The sequence below is a fragment of the Cydia pomonella genome, chromosome 2 (genome assembly GCF_033807575.1).
Source record: "Cydia pomonella isolate Wapato2018A chromosome 2, ilCydPomo1, whole genome shotgun sequence".
Lineage (NCBI taxonomy): Eukaryota > Metazoa > Arthropoda > Insecta > Lepidoptera > Tortricidae > Cydia > Cydia pomonella.
The window spans coordinates 27,000,190-27,019,086 of record NC_084704.1 but is presented as its reverse complement, the minus strand read 5'-3'; the positions used below and the strand labels follow the sequence as shown (position 1 = coordinate 27,019,086).

Genomic DNA, 18,897 nt, shown 5'->3' with positions numbered 1-18,897 from the left:
GCTCACATTGTAACTCACGCCACTCGCCTTTTTTGACCCTTCTTATACAACTGTTGCATAAAATACTATAAACTACTCATAATTTCTTAAAATAAGTTATAAAACATGTCCGCCATTTTGAATTTGAAAATTGATATCATAATTATGATATATTTTTGTTTACACTGAGACAAATAATTAGCACATGTCGTATGAAATATTTTAATTGTGTGTTTTTTTTTATTTTTTTTTATACTACGTCGGTGGCAAACAAGCATACGGCCTGCCTGATGGTAAGCAGTATCCGTAGCCTATGTACGCCAGCAACTCCAGAGGAGTAACATGCGCGTTGCCGACCCTAACACCCCCCCACCCCTCGTTGAGCTCTGGCAACCTTACTCACCGGCAGGAACACAACACTATGAGTAGGGTCTAGTGTTATTTGGCTGCGATTTTCTGTAAGGTGGAGGTACTGCCCCAGTTGGGTTCTGCTCTAGATCTGGAATGACATCCGCTGTGCTGTGCCCTACCACACAGAGCCAGATGACATTTACAATGCCCATACCTCTCTTATAATGCCTGTGCTAAAAATGTGATTGCGAACTACCTGCAATAACTATACAGTACCTGGGCGACCGAGCTTAGCTCGGTTATGTTATAACTAACTATTTATTGTAATATGGTGGTGTATAGGTGATAATCTTAACTACATTCTTTTACTAAATTAAACTTGTCTAAAACAATAAAAATTAAAAAATTATATATAAAATTGAACATATAAAAAAAAAACAAAAGTTAGTCACCAGGCGAAATTCGAACCCGTAACACTCGTTTAGCAGTCCGCGTCTTAACCCGCTGGACCAGACGGACAGTGGCCGGCAACACGAAATTAGCGACCATATTCTGCGTCGAAAGAAAAACGCATGAAAACTCGAAAACACGCGTTTTCCCAAACATAAGACTAATCTAGATCGATTGTTTACCCCCAAAAACCCCCATATACCAAATTTCAGCAAAATCGTTAGAGCCGTTTCCGAGATCCCGGAAATATATATATATATATACAAGAATTGCTCGTTTAAAGGTATAAGATAATTAGGCATTAAAACACTCGTGTGATCTTTTTAAGGAACTCACTTCGTTCGTTTCCTAAGCCCACACTCGTGTATTTTAATGCCTTTTATTATGTAGCAGTAACATAAACTACTAATATATGTTGAAAGTAAGTACAGGCGGCTAACACAATGGTAACAAAAGACAAAAGTTTTGAAAATGTAATTTTCATCATCGTCACTTGGCTGTACATTTGAGGGCCTATCGCGAACCACGTTCGACGTGTTACCTCTCTGTCGCACTAGTAAATTCGTACGTAAGTATGACAGGGAGGCAACACGTCGAACGTGGTTCGCGGTAAGCCCTCTGATGCCACCTCCATTAGTCTTTTGTACGCCGGTATAGCCTTCGACTCAATGTATAATCTACACTTTTTATGGAAACGTAGTTCCTCCTTCCCGTAGAAATATTTAACTTTCCCATCACCAAGAAAGATTATTTGCTCGCAGTTTTATTAGCTGCTCAATTCCTCGTTTTTTCTCTGTTTCTAAGTCAGTACAGTACACATATCAAACATTTTTCACTCATGTTGAAGTCATAATAACTTTTATTCTATAATTAAATTCATGTAATGTCCGCATCTAATTTATGTGCACGATAAACATACAAATGAATGATTTGAAAGAAAAGACAAACAGCGCTTGCGAAGCTGAGCGGGGGGCGCGGGCGGGGCGAGGTATCTATCGCTCACTAGGTCGGCTACGATAGGCTCCCGCGCGCCGAGCCGACATGTTGACGGACCAGCGCGGCGTGGTTATAAATTTCGCGCCTTTTTAAGTTGATTTTACTATTACAATGCAAGCTACACACAGATATTTCTTACTTTCCATAAAATGGCTGCATATATTATTTTATAGTAATAGACTTATCTCTACGGACTTTAATTCAATATTAGATCTTACAGGACAAAAAACGCATATTAATTGTAAAGCACATATCCTATTCTTCTAATTTTTTGCCTTGCCTATTAACTTAATAATTTAGATATGATATTGTGGATTTTTCAAACTTTAATTCAATATTGACAAAATAATAAGCTAATTTGAGTTTGACAAAGTAGCACGTTGATTTTTTTTCTAAAAATTTGATAGCATAAAGCCTCATACATATTATAAAAGACGATGCTTAAATTTTGTACTTTAATTCAATATTCAAAATTCATCAATAAAAATACATAAATACCTTATTTATATCTAACGCTCGTTCTAAATTTTCTTCATATATTACAAATATGCTTAAAAATATGTCCCATACCAGATAAACATCACTTTTCACTCTTTAGAATTATCGAAACTTATAGGGCAAAAATCCGGTCCCACTATTGGTCTATTTTGCGATAACTCAAAAACAGCTAAACTGATCATGTCCGATATAGTTTTCATTTAATGTCTTTCTTTTCATTTAAGCTCTACTTTCACAATTTTTTTCGTTAACATAAGTTAGAGGGGGGGGGGGGGGGCACATTTTTTTTTTTCGGAGCGATTATCTCCGAATATATTCACTTTATCAAAAAATGTTTCTTGAAAACCCCTATTAGCTTTGAAAGACCTTTCCAACGATACCCCACATTCTAGGGTTGAAGCGAAAAAAAAATTTCACCCCCACTTTACGTGTAGGGGAGGTACCCTAAAAAAATTAAATTTTTAGAGTTTATTGTACCACTTTGTCGGCTTTATTGATTTATATATCCATGCCAAAGTTCAGCTTTCTAGCACTAACGACCACGGAGCAAAGCCTCGGACAGACAGACAGACAGACGGACGGACATGGCGAAACTATAAGGGTTCCTAGTTGACTACGGAACCCTAAAAAGGAAGTATTACGCGACCTACACGCACACGTGCGGGATTTCTGCTGCTCTTGAACCTGTAACGTGCTCGAGGCCTTTGGGGGGATGGATGAGCCGCGCTTCCGCGTGTGGCTCAAGTGACGCGTGCAGCGGATATATGATAGTCGAGTTATTAAGCGGGAAAAATAGCCTTTTGAATCTAACGAAGTAACGGTAATTTTCCATGAATTTCCATTTCGGAAGAAAATGGTTTCCACTAACTAAATCTTAACAAATCACTTTGAATTTGATGTCGATCGCTTCAGCATAATATATTCTAGGTTTATTGTTTCACTTTATTGAAACTTTTTATACACACTGATAGGTACCTAAAAAAACTCCAACGGCTGTTAATTAAAAACTGGTAATATTTTTAGAAATTGTGCAAAAGTTTCTAAACGTTTAAGTTTTCCAAGACTCCATACGCTGAAAACTCAATTTATAGCCCGTTTTAATAAAAATATTTATTCTAAAATAAATAATTAGAACTCTGTGTTCAACTGATATCAACATGCGAGAATTTCTAATCAATACTAAATTATAAGAATAAGAAACCATTTATTGTCACACAATAAAAAAAAGCAGATAGGTCACAAAATACAATGATTAACTAAAAAAAATTGGCATGCGCGCCAAAAGGAACGGGCTCAGCATTCGCTGCGTCAGCCATTTCATTACAAATTACACTCACTATTATTACGAGGGCTGCTATTTATATATCCGGAAACCGGGATTACAATCTTCTTAAATAGTATATTTGACCTCCATGGTAAAATTTGAACTTTTTTAAGTACTGGCCGGTATATTATTTCTTTTTTATTAACGCTAGTGTTTTGTTTTTGACGGGTTTTAAATGTCATCTCGCTGCAAGAATGGAACTCACTCGTGAAAATATTCGTGCTATGATTTATTATGATTTTCGGCGTGGTTTAACGCACTAACAGTGCATAGATTTTGGTGATGAAGCTCCATCTAAAACTACTGTGTATCACTGGTTTAGTGAGTTCAATCTTGGACGTAGTATGCTTACGGACGAAGTTAAGGCAGGTCGCCCGAAATCGGTCGTTATACCACAAAATATTGAGGCTGTGCGAAAACTTATAATGGACGACCGACATGTTACGTACCGCCAGATAGAGGCGACTCTGGGTATTTCTATGACTAACATTAATAGCATATTACATGATCATTTAGCTGTAAAAAAAATTGTTCGCGTTGGATACCGCACAACTTAACTAAGGAGCAAAAAGATGCTCGCGTCAAATGGTGCAATAAAATGTTAAAAAAATATAACCGTGGTGACTCAAAGGCCGTTTATAACATCTATACAGGTGACGAATCCTGGATCTATGCATACGATCCCGAAACGAAGCAACAATCAACGGTATGGGTGTTTCAAAATGAGCCGAACTCTACGAAAGTTACTCGTGCAAAAAGTACATTGAAACAAATGGTGGCCTGCTTCTTCGGTATTAATGGCCATGTAGCTACAGTGCCACTAGAAAACCGTAAAACGGTTAATTCAGATTGGTACACGACCATTTGCTTATCGGAAGTATTTCAACAAATTCGTAAAACTAACCAGCGACGAAGAATCATTCTTCATCATGACAATGCCAGCGTCATACGTCACGCGAAACAACTCTATTTTTGGAAGGTCAAAATGTGGAATTAACGGGTCATCCGCCGTACAGCCCTGACTTGGCACCCAATGATTTTTATTTATTTCCCAGTATAAAAAATAAATTACGCGCTCAACGATTTTCGACCGCTGAAGATGCTGTCGACGCATTCAAACAACACGTTATGGAGGTACATCAGGCGGAGTGGCAGAAGTGCTTCAAAAATTGGTTCACACGAATGCAAAAGTGCATAGATCATAAAGGGGAATACTTTGAAAAACAATAAAACCATTTTCAGCCGTGTACCTACGTTTGTTTGTTTTTTTGTTTCCGGATATAAATAAATAATAAATATTATAGGACATTATTACACAAATTGACTAAGTCCCACAGTAAGCTCAATAAGGCTTGTGTTGAGGGTACTTAGACAACGATATATGTGATATTTATAAATACTTAAATACATAGAAAACACCCATGACTCAGGAACAAATATTCATGCTCATCACACGAATAAATGCCCTTACCAGGATTTGAACCCGGGACCATCAGCTTCGTAGGCAGGGTCACTACCCACTAGGCCAAACCGGTCGTCATATATAAGTAGCAACCCTCGTATCACTCTTCTACCGTGTTTCGTTCGACTAATGGTTTCTCGGGTAATTGTGACGATTGTCAAAGGATCATTCTACTGACTATTCTTGAAAACAACTACTCCGCATAATGAATTCCTGACAAACGTTCCTCTCTCAAAGGACCCGTTTGCGAATTGTTTTGTGCGAAACGGAAATCGGTGTAATGTTACTCGAGGAATTAAGGTAAGGTAAGGGTACCTTATTAAGGATTGCAGGCAAAAGGTTTTGTTGAAAAGCTGGTACGTAGGTAATAAAGGGTCTAGCAGGCTAAGCGAACAAGAAGTGCCCCCAACGACGGATTTTGTCGATATTTCTGGTAGTGTACTGTGAGGTCCTAAGGACCCTCCATGCTTAACATCAGGCCTCGATTCTCTTTTGTTTGTGAGTTATTCAGGATAACGTAAAATAATTAGGGTATCATTGAAAGTGTCATATTTTATAAACGATTCAAGTTACGTGAACCAAACAAAATTATATTTGATAACAATAAAAAAAACTACAAAATGCATAATTGTTTACCAGCATCCTGTCCTTAAACTTCATTGCAAAAAATAAAAATATTTTTTTCCTTCCAATTTTTTTTTTACTTTTCGCGGAGGTACACCTCCAAAAAAAATATGCATGAGTAGCCACTAATTCCCACTACTACACTACATATAAAAATATTTGCACAAATGTTCGTGCTTCATGTCAAAAAAAAAACGATTCTCCAATAAGTAGTCACTGGCATTATATGTACAGATAGAAGTACCGGTATCAGCGTAATTCGTCCCATTCGTTTTTCGTTCATTTCTTATGTCCGTCTCATTCTGTGTTCGTCACTCATTCTTTATTCGTCTCGATCGCTATACGTCCCTATCGTCTTAAGTCCAATTATGTAACCTGTCTCTTTCTTAATAAGTCTTTTTCGTTTTTCGTCACGGTCTTCCTAGGACTATGTCTTTGTTTGTGTCTCTCGTTTTTGGTATCATTCGCACTTTATCTTTAGTCACTTTCGTTATTCGTCTCACTCTTTTTTTGTCTTTAGTGGTAACTCGTTCCGTTCTTTTTTGGGCACGTTCGCTAATCGTCCGGTACTACGTAGGTCTTAGTTGCTATTCATATCTCCTCCGGATCGGAATTGATAAACAAATTGAAGTTTAGGGGACATATACAGAACGGAAAAAAAATGAGGGCCCTGAAGGGTCTGGGACTTAGATACTTAAGATAGCTAATTTTTCTCAAGATAAACATTATTTCATTTGAAAAAATAACTGCATTCATAGCGACCGAGACGCAAAACGAATGTAACGATCTTAGAATTAGACTGAAAATGAATGAGACTAATCACGAATGTGACCAATAACGAATGCATGAAAAAAATGAGACGAATAAGTGAATGAGACCAAAATCGAAAGGGAACAATTAAGAATGCGTCATAGGAAGACCGTGACGAAAAACGAAAAAGACTTATTAAGAAAGAGACAGGTTACATAATTGGACTTAAGACGATAGGGACGTATAGCGATCGAGACGAATAAAGAATGAGTGACGAACACAGAATGAGACGGACATAAGAAATGAACGAAAAACGAATGGGACGAATTACGCTGATACCGGTACATCTATCTGTACATATAATGCCAGGGACTACTTATTGGAGAATCGTTTTTTTTTTGACATGAAGCACGAACATTTGTGCAAATATTTTTATATGTGTATGTAGTGGGAATTAGTGGCTACTCATGCATATTTTTTTTGGAGGTGTACCTCCGCGAAAAGTTAAAAAAAAATTGGAAGGAAAAAAATATTTTTATTTTTTGCAATGAAGTTTAAGGACAGGATGCTGGTAAAAAATATGCATTTTGTAGTTTTTTTTATTGTTATCAAATATAATTTTGTTTGGTTCACGTAACTTGAATCGTTTATAAAATATGACACTTTCAATGATACCCTAATTATTTTACGTTATCCTGAATAACTCGCAAACAAAAGAGAATCGAGGTCTGATGTTAAGCATGGAGGGTCCTTAGGACCTAACAGTACACTACCAGAAATATCGACAAAATCCGTCGTTGGGGGCACTTCTTGTTCGCTTAGCCTGCTAGACCCTTTACTGATTGGTTAGTTGACATTAATTAATAATTAGTATATTCAAACACTACTCTTACAGACTTCTGTTAGTATCTTATGTATTCGGTATGTAAATATTCTGTGCCATTATAGATATTATAAACACTATAAATGTATTATTTATAGTATAGTGTTCTAGGCTGGGATAAGTACCTAAATAAGATTAGAAACATGTCGATACTGTGCAAGAGACGTGCAAGTAGAAGTAGCTCTGAATTTCGGGTGTTCATGGTTCAGGATCGTTGAAATTTAGTCATTCAGGGTCCTGAGGAAGGTGAAATAACTGAAGGACGTCTTTAAAATCTGAAAAATGATAAAGCAGATATTTTAATTTGTGAACTATGTAGGCCGGCCACCGAAAGGCTCGAGTTAAGTTAACACACCGTTCACGCACCAATGTAGGTAAGTATACGATTGAGAATTAAAAGAGTACTTAATGCATAAGATATTTTATCACATCACTGCGTATACGTTGCAGCAAGTTACGATGTGGTTAGGCCTTTAAAACGAGTCTACGAAGATCGGCGACGAGGATGTCATTCTTTGATTTCAATCGTGTTTATTTTGACATAAACGTCAACACCGTACCGTAGTCATATTTAGTTGGCACGTTGACGGCGATGATGCCGAGTCCGCGGACGGCGATGGGTCGCTGCAGGCGACGCAGCAGTATGCACACGGAGCGTTGGCTGTACACGCTCACTCGGCACGCTGTATCACTACTCGGATAACAACGTACCGTGCTCATAGTCTGCACGTTGACGGTGGTGACGCCGAGCGTGCAGCTGGCCATGGGCCGCTGCAGGCGGCGCAGCAGTATGCACACGGAGTGCTGGCTGGACACACTCACTCGGCGCGCAGTGTCCGTACTCGGACAGCAACGTACCGTGCTCATAGTTTGGACGTTGACGGCGGTAACGCCGAGCGCGCGGATGGCGATGGGCCGCTGCAGGCGGCGCAGCAGTATGCACACGGAGTGCTGGCTGGACACACTCACTCAGCGTGCTGTGTCGGTACTCGGACAGCAACGTACCGTGCTCATAGTCTGCACATTGACGGCGGTGACGCCGAGCGCGCGGACGGCGATGGGCCGCTGCAGGCGGCGCAGCAGTATGCACACGGAGCGCCGGTTGGACACGTTCATGCACTCCCACGGCATTGAATATGCTGTTGTCGCAAGGAGCTCGCTCTTAAAGCGCATGCAACAGTTTAATTTCTAATGAGATTTGAACGTAAATTTATACTTATATAGATATATAAAAATACGAGTAAAGTATTACATAATATGTTACCGTGAAAACCCGTTTTTATTGAGAAATGGTTTTTAACTATACTAGTAGTTCGCCTCGAACTGCGAACTCGCGGTTCGATAAAATCTATATATAATTTTTAAGAAAAAAAACCGACTTCAATGAGGGAGACCGGTGAAAGAACGATTATTGTTGATTTTAGATTTCATACAATGAAATTAAAAAGACAGCGTCCTACGCCTAATTATGTAGAAAAGGAAGTAACATGTTTTTTTTGTCACTGCACCCAAATGTGTCAAGACATTTCAGATTTGCCCTATGGTTGACTGGTAAGATACCCGCAATAGGGTATTCGACTGTATTTAAGGTAAATAAAGCACCAGATAATTATTAAAAAAACTAAATAAGATAGAAATATAAAAATGTGCCTTGAAAACCTAACTGCTTGGCAAAGAGAACAAATTGCCAAACGTGAACTATGCATCATTGAAGAGTTCCGTTCTGTTCATCATCAGCAGTTCCACTTCATCAATTTTTAGGATTCCGTAGTCAACTAGGAACCCTTATAGTTTCGCCATGTCCGTCTGTCTGTCTGTCTGTCTGTCTGTCTGTCCGAGGCTTTGCTCCGTGGTCGTTAGTGCTAGAAAGCTGAAATTCGGCATGGATATATAAATCAATAAAGCCGACAAAGTCGTACAATAAAATATAAAAATTTAATTTTTTTGAGGGTATCTCCCCTACACGTAAAGTGGGGGTGAATTTTTTTTTGCTTCAACCCTACAGTGTGGGGTATCGTTGGAAAGGTCTTTCAAAACTAATAACTAACAAACATTTTTTGATAAAGTGAATATATTCGGAGATAATCGCTCCGAACTTTTTTCTTCTTTTTTTTAAAAATTTATTTATAAAAGAGAAGTTACATCGGCTATGATCACTTATCTGCCAAACTGCATAGCAGTTTGTTGGCAGAAAACTTATTCTACCCTCCAACATTGTTTTTTGTGAACCATAGGTCCAAAAAATATGAAAAAAATAGTGGAAGTAGAGCTTAAGAAAGACATCAAATGAAAACTATAGCGGACATGATCAGTTTAGCCGTTTTTGAGTTATCGCAAAAAGTTTCTCCCATAATAAAAAGACTTACTTTAATTAGGTACTGATTATGCAAATTTGCCTATTTGTTTAACTCGCGTGAAAGGTACCGTTTCATCCCTTGGTTAACAATTTACTATACTTTAAGCTCCAGTTTAGCTTATTGTGACGGAAGAGTAACTACGGAACCCTACACTGAGCGTGGCCCGACATGCTCTTGGCCGGTTTTTATTTTAAATGGAAATGCTTGATTTATTAAAGAAAATACAAAAATCACTATATGTATGCCTTTTATATTTGAAGAGTTCCCTCGATTACTCATGGACTCCATCGTCAGAACTCGAACTTGACAAAAAATTATTTTGAAAATTTAATTTACTTAACAAACACAGCGAAGAGGAGAAATCGCGAAACGTGTACTATGCGTCGTTGGAGAGTTCCATTCTGATCATCATCAGCAGTTCCACTTCATCAAATGTCACTTTTTTAAATGTAAATGCTTGATTTGTTACAGAAAATACAAAACTCACTATATGTATGCCTTTCACATTTGAAGATTTCCCTCGATTCCTCATGGATCCCATCTACAGAACTGAGGTTTGACAAAAACGGGACCAATCTGTATATATATAAATTCAAACAAAAAAATAATTTTCAATATCGGTTCAGAAATCACGGAGGTATGGAGTAACAAACATTAAAAAAAACAAAACATACAACCGAATTGATAACCTCCTCTTTTGAAATCTTGAAGTCGGTTAAAAAGTAGTTTCATAGATATCTATTAAATTTTCGGCGCGATTGATTATAGGGACCGTGCGCGTTGGAGGGTCTGCCATCTTGTGGCCTGAATCGGAACCATAAACATGCACATTTACACGTCACGTGTTTTCTTGTGCATAGTAGGTTCTGCCATCTTCTGGGCTACATCGGAACAAAAAACATCACATTTACGTCTCGCGCCAAAAATCTGACGGCTCCTGTGCTGCCTCCTACAGTTTATGCACGCTCCCTATAAAATATGGTGCCATTTTTTTTATATTTTCGACTATTTATTTTATGTTCAAAAAAGGGCCTTTCAGATCCTCATAATATACCCGTGTCATTTCCATTATGATAGGGATAAAAAGCGACCAAGTGCGAGTCGGACTCGCCCATGAAGGGTTCCGTACCATTTATGACGTAAAAAAAAAACTACTTACTAGATCTCGTTCAAACCAATTTTCGGTGAAAGTTTGCATGGTAATGTATATCAATTTTTTTTTTACATTCTGTTATTTTAGAAGTTACAGGGGAGGGGGACACATTTTTTCATTTTGGAAGTGGCTCTCGCGCAAACTATTTAGTTTAGAAAAAAATGATATTAGGAACCTAAATATCATTTTTGAAGACCTATCCATATACCCCACACGTATGGGTTAGATGAAAAAAATTTTTTATTTTTTATTTTATGACATATTAAAAAAAACTACTTACTAGATCTCGTTCAAACCAATTTTCGGTGGAAGTTTGCATGGTAATGTATATCATATATTTTTTTTAGATTTTTCATTCTGTTATTTTATAAGTTACAGGGGGGGGGGACACACATTTTTTCACTTTGGAAGTGTCTCTCGCGCAAACTATTCAGTTTAGAAAAAAATGATATTAGAAACCTAAATATCATTTTTGAAGACCTATCCATAGATATCCCACACGTATGGGTTTGATGAAAAAAAATTTTTTTTTAATTTTATGACGTATTAAAAAAAACTCCTTACTAGATCTCGTTCAAACCAATTTTCGGTGGAAGTTTGCATAGCAATGTATATCATATATTTTTTTTAGATTTTTCATTCTGTTATTTTAGATGTTACGGCGGGGGGGGACACACACATTTTACCAATTTGGAAGTGTCTCTCGCGCAAACTATTCAGTTTAGAAAAAAAAATATATTAGAAACCTCAATATCATTTTTAAAGACCTATCCATAGATACCCCCACACGTATGGGTTTGATGAAAAAATATTTTTTGGGGAACCCCCAACATTTTTTTTTTTTTTCTATTTTTGTGTAAATATCTTAATGCGGTTCATAGAATACATCTACTTACCAAGTTTGAACAGTTTCTAGTTTCAGTTCTTATAGTTTCGGAAAAAAGTGGCTGTGACATAATCGGACAGACAGACGGACATGACGAATCTATAAGGGTTCCGTTTTTTGCCATTTGGCTACGGAACCCTAAAAAATGATATTAGAAACCTCAATATCATATCAGGAATTTCTAATGATATTAGAAATAATATCCATATATATCATAACCTCAATATCAGGGGAGCCCTGTAACTTCAAAAATAACAAAATGAAAAATCTAAAAAAAATATATGATATACATTGCCATGCAAACTTCCTCCGAAAATTGGTTTGAACGAGATCTTGTAAGTAGTTTTTTTTAATACGTCATAAAATTAAAAAAAAAAAAATTTTTATCATCAAACCTATTCGTGTGGGGTATCTATGGATAGGTCTTCAAAAATTATATTTAGGTTTCTAATATAATTCTTTTCTAAACTGAATAGTTTGCGCGAGAGACACTGCCAAAGTGAAAAAATGTGTCCCCCCCCCCCCCCCCCCCCCTGTAACTTCTAAAATAACAGAATGAAAAATCTAAAAAAAATATATGATATACATTACCATGCAAACTTCCACCGAAAATTGGTTTGAACGAGATCTAGTAAGTAGTTTTTTTAATACGTCATAAATGGTACGGAACCCTTAATGGGCGAGTCCGACTCGCACTTGGCCGCTTTTTTTTACTATTTGGCTACGAATCCATATTAAGGTACCTTTCGGATCCACAGATATTAATTTTCATTATGATTAGAGCAAAAATTAAAAAAATTCAAGATGGTGGCCGTTTTTTACTATTTTGACTTCGGTTTCCTATTATGGAGCCTTTCAAATCCTCAGATATCATATTCCATCATGATTAGAGCAAAAATGAAGAAATTCAAGATGGCAGCCGTTTTTTCCTATTTTGACTAGGTACAGACAGATTCATATCAGGCGGTTTAGCCTTTCAGTTATAGTTTTGTCATAATCAGACTAATGAATGAATAAAATCTATGTGGGTGAACTTTGCAATTATTGACCCCCGTTTTGTATTAAAAGTCCTTCCGCACATCCTCAGGTCTCGATTCCCAACTCAATCAGACCAGACCAGATAAATACCTATTAATATTTTATATTCCTCCTAAAACGCCCAGTTTCCCGCGTACCCACCATTATTGACCAGGCAATAGTCCACCTACCCTACCTATGTACAGTCAGCGTCAAATACTTTGTAGCAACCAAAGTAGCCACATAGTTCGGTATACCATATATTTAGAATGGTGTACCGAACTATTTGGCCACATTGACTGCTACAAAGTATTTGACGCTGACTGTACAGTCAGCGTCAAATAGTTTGTAGCAACCAAAGTAGCCAAATAGTTCGGTACACCATATATTTAGTATGGTGTACCGAACTATTAGACTACTTTGACTGCTACTAAGTATTTGACGCTGACTGTACCTACCTTACTTAGTTGTAACTATGGCAACGTATATATATTTTTTCTTACAGAGCGTTTATTTTAGAAAATATTCACTTTAAAAAAAAATGTTGTTAGAGACCCGTATTCCGTATTAGTTTTTAAAGACCTATTCAACGAGACCCTACTGAAAAATAAAAATAAATGTAAGGGAGATACCGTAAAAAAATGTAGTTTTTATTTTACCATTTTGTGGCTATGAGAGAATTATGTATCTATAACAAAATGCAGCAGCCAGACGGACATGGCGAAACTTTAAGGGTTTCCTAGTATAAATAAGTTCTTGGCATATCACAGAGTTCCCATGGCCACCTCCTGTCTCCATCAGCAGATTAGCTCCATGTCATCATAATATTGCATTGTCATTTGCGATAACTAGTTTGACTGAAAAATTCTTGTTAAAGCTAGTTTTCACTGAGGATTTTTGACATCTAGTTTTAACTAGTGAAAACACGTTTTCATCAAAGCGTTTCGGAAAATGAGTTAGGGGGTCCGGGAGACTTGAACCTCTTTTTACTCAGAAGCCACTAGAGGTTTATCCGTAAGTGTTAGCAACTCGATATTTCGTGTATAGATGACATATCTAAATAGGTATCTTTAGAGCATAGCAAAGTGCTGATAAAGTACAAAATTTAAGTTCTGCAAAAATATTTTTCGTAAACGGGGTATTGGCTCAAGTCTCCCCAACCTATGGGAGAGTTGACCAGGGGGTGTGGGAGATATGACCATACATATGTTAGGTAGGAAAAACAGTGAAAAAACTGCTGTTTAATCCAATATATTTATTAAAAAAGGAAAGTACCTAGTTGTAACAAAGTATTTTTACCCATAAAACAAAATGTTAAAATTTAATAAACTTTATAAAATTTAAAATCGGCAACATTAAATGAAATTCAAGAGATCAATTATCTGTAAATTATTATTATTATTAATTATTTCTATGAGATCAATTCAGTTAACAAATTATCAAAGGCACATGCAAGGTCCTTTTCATTTTACATAACATAATTCTTCATGTCAAATAAAGCTGTCCACATCTTTGTCAGTTAACCCATCGCAAACTTCGTGAATATACTTATCTTTTGCAGGAACCACACAGTCGAACATTTTTTATGCAACTTACGTCGGTGGCAAACAAGCATACGGCCCGTCTGATAGTAAGCAGTGACCGTAGCCTATGGACGCTTGCAACTCTAGAGGTGTTTTATGCGCGTTGCCGACCCTAACACTCCGCACTCCGTACCCTCGTTGAGCTCTGGCAACCTTACTCACCGGTAGGAACACAACACTTGTTTTTTATTTTATTTTTGGATTTTTTTCTCTTGTCGCTATCTTGCAACACCTTCCTCTTACCTCCTTTGACGTTTGGCCTGCATAAAAATAAAGGAAACCCTTATTTAAGCACAGTGTGGGAGAATTGAACCACTGATCATGTCTCCCTACCACCATGCGGTTCAACTCTCCCGCACCCCCCTTTACTTTATATAGATAATGTTTTCTTTATACTCTTACAATAAACATTCCAAATGATCACTGTTAGTAAAACTACATTAACCAACAAGTACAATAAGATAAAATAATACTACTCACCTGTTTAATTTTCAAAATAGTGTAAAAATATAAAATTGTAATTTTTTCACTTCGCGACAGGGAAACCACGTTTACTCCAGTCATTTCCAAACCAGACTAATAGCGGCCAATATGGCGTCGCCAAAAGTTGCGCCTTCTTTTAAAGTACGACATGAGCTGTCAACGGCGTCGATGGCGCGAAATTTGAATTGAAATATTTGTCGTGGTTCAACTCTCCCACCTGGTCATATCTCCCGGACTCCCCCTACTGGGAAAACGTGTTTTCATAAAAAACGGCTTTTTATGGCAACACATTTATAAATTTGTCATTTATATTACCAACTACGCATGTGTGTATGTCTCGATCGTAAATTCTCAACATTTTTCGGAGTTGACGTACCTTGGTGTTAACTATTTCAAAAATAGTTGATATAATAATGAGCTGTCCGAAGATTGTTACTGTAAGGGGGCCATATTTGGTAAAAGCATCTGGGCCCTGGAACACAATAATTATTTACCTATACCTTAATAACATTTGGAATAACATAACTACTTAGTTAGCAATAAAAAATGGAATGTTTAAGTACAGTCTGCTTTAAAATGCGACTTGAAAAAAGAAGTGAAATAACTTACGCCTGCTGATATCTCAAGAAGCAATATACATCCCGATACTTGGTGAAAGAGAAGGTAAATAGCTAACACCGGTCCAAAAAGGGCCGACATGTCATCTGTAAAACTAAGCATAAAAAATGCTGCTTTTAAAATAAGTAATTTTAATTTTTGAGGGAATTCAGCGATTTCTTTTTTCTTTTTTAAAACTTACACCAAATTAAAATAAAAAAAAAACATGATATCCGCGGTCCCGAGCACGCTCATCGATTTTGCTCATATTTACGCTCAGTGAGTGACAGAAGAACGATACGATGATGAGATGGATCCGAAGAGAAGATGGTATCCGGAACGCTTCGGGCCTTCGGCCCTACGCAGAGCTCGACCCTCGGCCTTCGCATTCAAGACATTAGTGGACTTTGGTATTTTTTTGCAAAGTGACCGATATATTCATAAATAATTTATTTACGTTACATGTACATGTACGACTTTGGACATTGACTTACATATGTGTACCTACCAAATTCCAGTAGATCCAGTAGTTTCGGAGCAAATAGGCTGTGACTTTGACAGATGGATGGGTGATCCTATAAGGTTTCCGTTTTCCCTTTTGAGGTACGCAACCTTAAAAAGAGACTCTATGATCACAAAATATATGAGGTATTTTACCTGACAATAAATAGATGATGTTTAACACAGTCTTTTATCTTTTCCTTGATAATAAGATTTTCTTCCTCGGTAAACATTGGTGCTCTTAAAACTGCAAACTGATTTATTCTTCCAAAGTCTGCGTTTATTATATTCGTGGGCTTCTTGGGCTCAGGAAAGGTCAGCAGACTATTTTTAAGCACTTCAATATGGCCGATTATTTGCATAACGAACAACGACATGAGGATGTCTATACCAGCAATTAAAATCGCGCATTCGAAAACTGAATAGAAGTTGAAGACTGTGGCAAACTTATAGTGGTCCTGAGGATCGAAGCCTGGGTAAGAGAAGTAGACTGCCAACTCGACGGTTTTATTGTCATCCTTGTATGCCCCGCTGCTGATGTTGTTGATGATGGGCATCATGTTGTATGCCATGGCACAGAACATCCCTAACACCAGTGTTATTATTACAACGCGGTGGGATAGCCATTCCAACTTCTCATAGATCTGGTAATAAATTGAAAATAAATTCAATAAAAAACGTAATCATGTGATGCAGTAGGAACAATATTTAAGATACTGACCTTAAGGTGATAGCTGCCCTTATGCTTGAAATGTATGAGATGAAAAGAAAGTAGGAATCGTTCTACTATTTCTCCATATTGAGAGCAAAATGGAAGAAACATTCGAGCCTTAGAGACAAAGGAAAAGAATTTGATACAAAAACAGTGCTAACACAACCTTGATGAAAAATAAAACTGTAAATGTACCTATACTTACTATTGACAAGGCAGCAAAAAAACATGTCAAATACATCTGACCGACTTCAAAGAGAGATAAAACATTGAAGTGGTCGATCAGGAACCATACTTCTAAGCTGATGGCTGTAAGTCCGAAGGGTATAATGCAACGGACATAGTACTTATACACGGGGTGAACCTTTCCGCCGACTGTTAGGTATGGCCAGGAAGCTGATATCGTAAGAAATGCTTTTAATATTTTTATGTAACCGATGGACAAAGCGTCTAGGGGTCTGCAAAAAAGTATACATAGGTACATTAAACTAGGAAGTGAGTATGTTTACGTAACTAGACGCGTACATTGTTAAATTCTGCGTTTATTAATTAATAATGTAAAAAATCGCGGTATACACCAAAGCACTACGTATGTCTATTCCTTATCACATATTTCTGATAAGGAATATACATAGATAAGGTTGTTAAGATTTTTCCCTTACGAGGCACGGGGTGCTCGCCTTTCAGGCGTGTCCATGTTTTCCACGGCTAGAGTAGAATGTCGTGGTCATTAAAAAGCAATGACTAGAAAAAATTATTTGTTTAGCATCTAACGTTATGGTTAATATGGATGCGTCCGATGAAACTACATACACTTTGGTATATAATATTTTTGGAATCATATCCACATTATACTATCGTTAGAAAATTGTTGTTAGTCGCATGTTATTAGCGATAAAGGTTATTTCTATGGGGCAATTTGTAAACAGGCCTATTAGATACATGCCTTGTTATTCGTTTGATAGAAATATGTCATTAAAATATAATGTGCTAATCCTCTCATTACACTCGTAATAATGTCTTGTGAAAAGTAACAGCCGGAGCTACTAAAAGTTAGTAATTCCATAAATGATTTATCATTTATCTACTTACCAATTTAAAAAAAAAAAACATTTCAATAATAGCCGATGGCGATGTACCAGAAGTAATGCATAATACACTATTTACTACCTACATATTGGGCTATTTGACCTAAAATACAACTCAATATATACAAATGTGACACCCAAAGTAATTCATTAAACAGACACCCTTTATCCCAATGCATCTAATAATGTTAATATTGTAATGTGTATAAACACAAAATTACTAAACTTTATTATAAAATAACAAATTCCTATCTGAAGCTGTCAGCTAAGGCCCGCAGTGTTTCCACGTGATCGCTCGCGTGCGAGACATTGAGCACATACCTATTATTCACTCACGCGATTCTGCACGTTTGCAAATTAGATTAAAAATGATGGAATAGTTGTAGTATATTCCGTTATGGTAAGAATGACATGATGCGATTATGAATGTGAACAAATGGTACCTAATAATTAGTAACCAATATCAATTGTTTTACTCTTTCTTTAAAATTCTTTAAAAATATTTAGGGAATTTACTCTATAAATTATAATACAAATACTATAGGTTCCATTCCTCAAAAGGAAAATACGGAACCCTTATAGGATCACTTTGTTGTCCGTCCGTTCGTCCGTCCGTTTGTCTGTCTGTCAAGACCCTTTATCTCGGCAATGCGGGGGTATCAAGTTGAAATCAAAACTATATATTCAGTAGTGTCCGACAAAAACATATAATTTTGCCGAAACCGAAACCTAAACCGAACTTTTATAAATTGCGAGATAAAAATATCAATGGACGGACGGCTGGACCGTTCTTTTTAGGCTTATGAACAATTAAATATCTATAGTTCGCGTAGGTGGTAGAAAACAAAACAAGTTTAGTAAAAAAAAAATCGAACAAGTGCAAGTCGGACTTGCCCACTGAGGGTTCCGTACTTTTTAGTAAGTATTTGTTGTTATAGCGGCAACAGAAATACATCATCTGTGAACATTTTAACTGTCTACCTATCACAGTTCATGAGATACAGCCTGGTGACAGACGGAGAGACGGATGGACAGCGGAGTCTTAGTAATAGGGTCCCTTTTTACCCTCTGGGTACGGAACCCTAAAAACGACATACTCAGGTCTACAGTCCCTTGAATCTCTAAAATCAAACTTTTAAGTTAACTTAAAAAAATCGGCCAAGTGCGAGTCGGACTCGCACAGGAAGGGTTCCGTACCATTAT

General features: G+C 37.0%; 1 protein-coding gene across 4 annotated transcripts; it reads right to left on the bottom strand.

The window, feature by feature from the left end:
- Positions 1-7,244: 7,244 nt before the first annotated feature.
- Positions 7,245-18,285, bottom strand: LOC133534774 (odorant receptor 67a-like). 4 transcript variants are annotated; one of them, XM_061874047.1, is made up of 8 exons: positions 17,269-18,285; positions 16,812-17,064; positions 16,616-16,723; positions 15,902-16,005; positions 15,406-15,508; positions 15,173-15,268; positions 8,323-8,478; positions 7,245-7,592 (listed from the first exon to the last, which is right to left on the bottom strand). In XM_061874047.1, exons 1-8 carry the CDS (start codon positions 17,301-17,303, stop codon positions 7,539-7,541), a joined length of 909 nt encoding a protein of 302 aa, XP_061730031.1. In that variant the 5' UTR covers positions 17,304-18,285; the 3' UTR covers positions 7,245-7,538. The 4 variants fall into 4 exon arrangements, with proteins under 4 accessions (XP_061730031.1, XP_061730029.1, XP_061730032.1 ...); XM_061874045.1 differs by lacking the exon at positions 15,902-16,005 and adding an exon at positions 16,051-16,538 and having other exon boundaries at positions 7,247-7,592; positions 17,269-18,284; XM_061874048.1 differs by lacking the exon at positions 15,902-16,005 and adding an exon at positions 16,051-16,538 and having other exon boundaries at positions 7,247-7,592; positions 17,238-17,314.
- Positions 18,286-18,897: the final 612 nt, after the last annotated feature.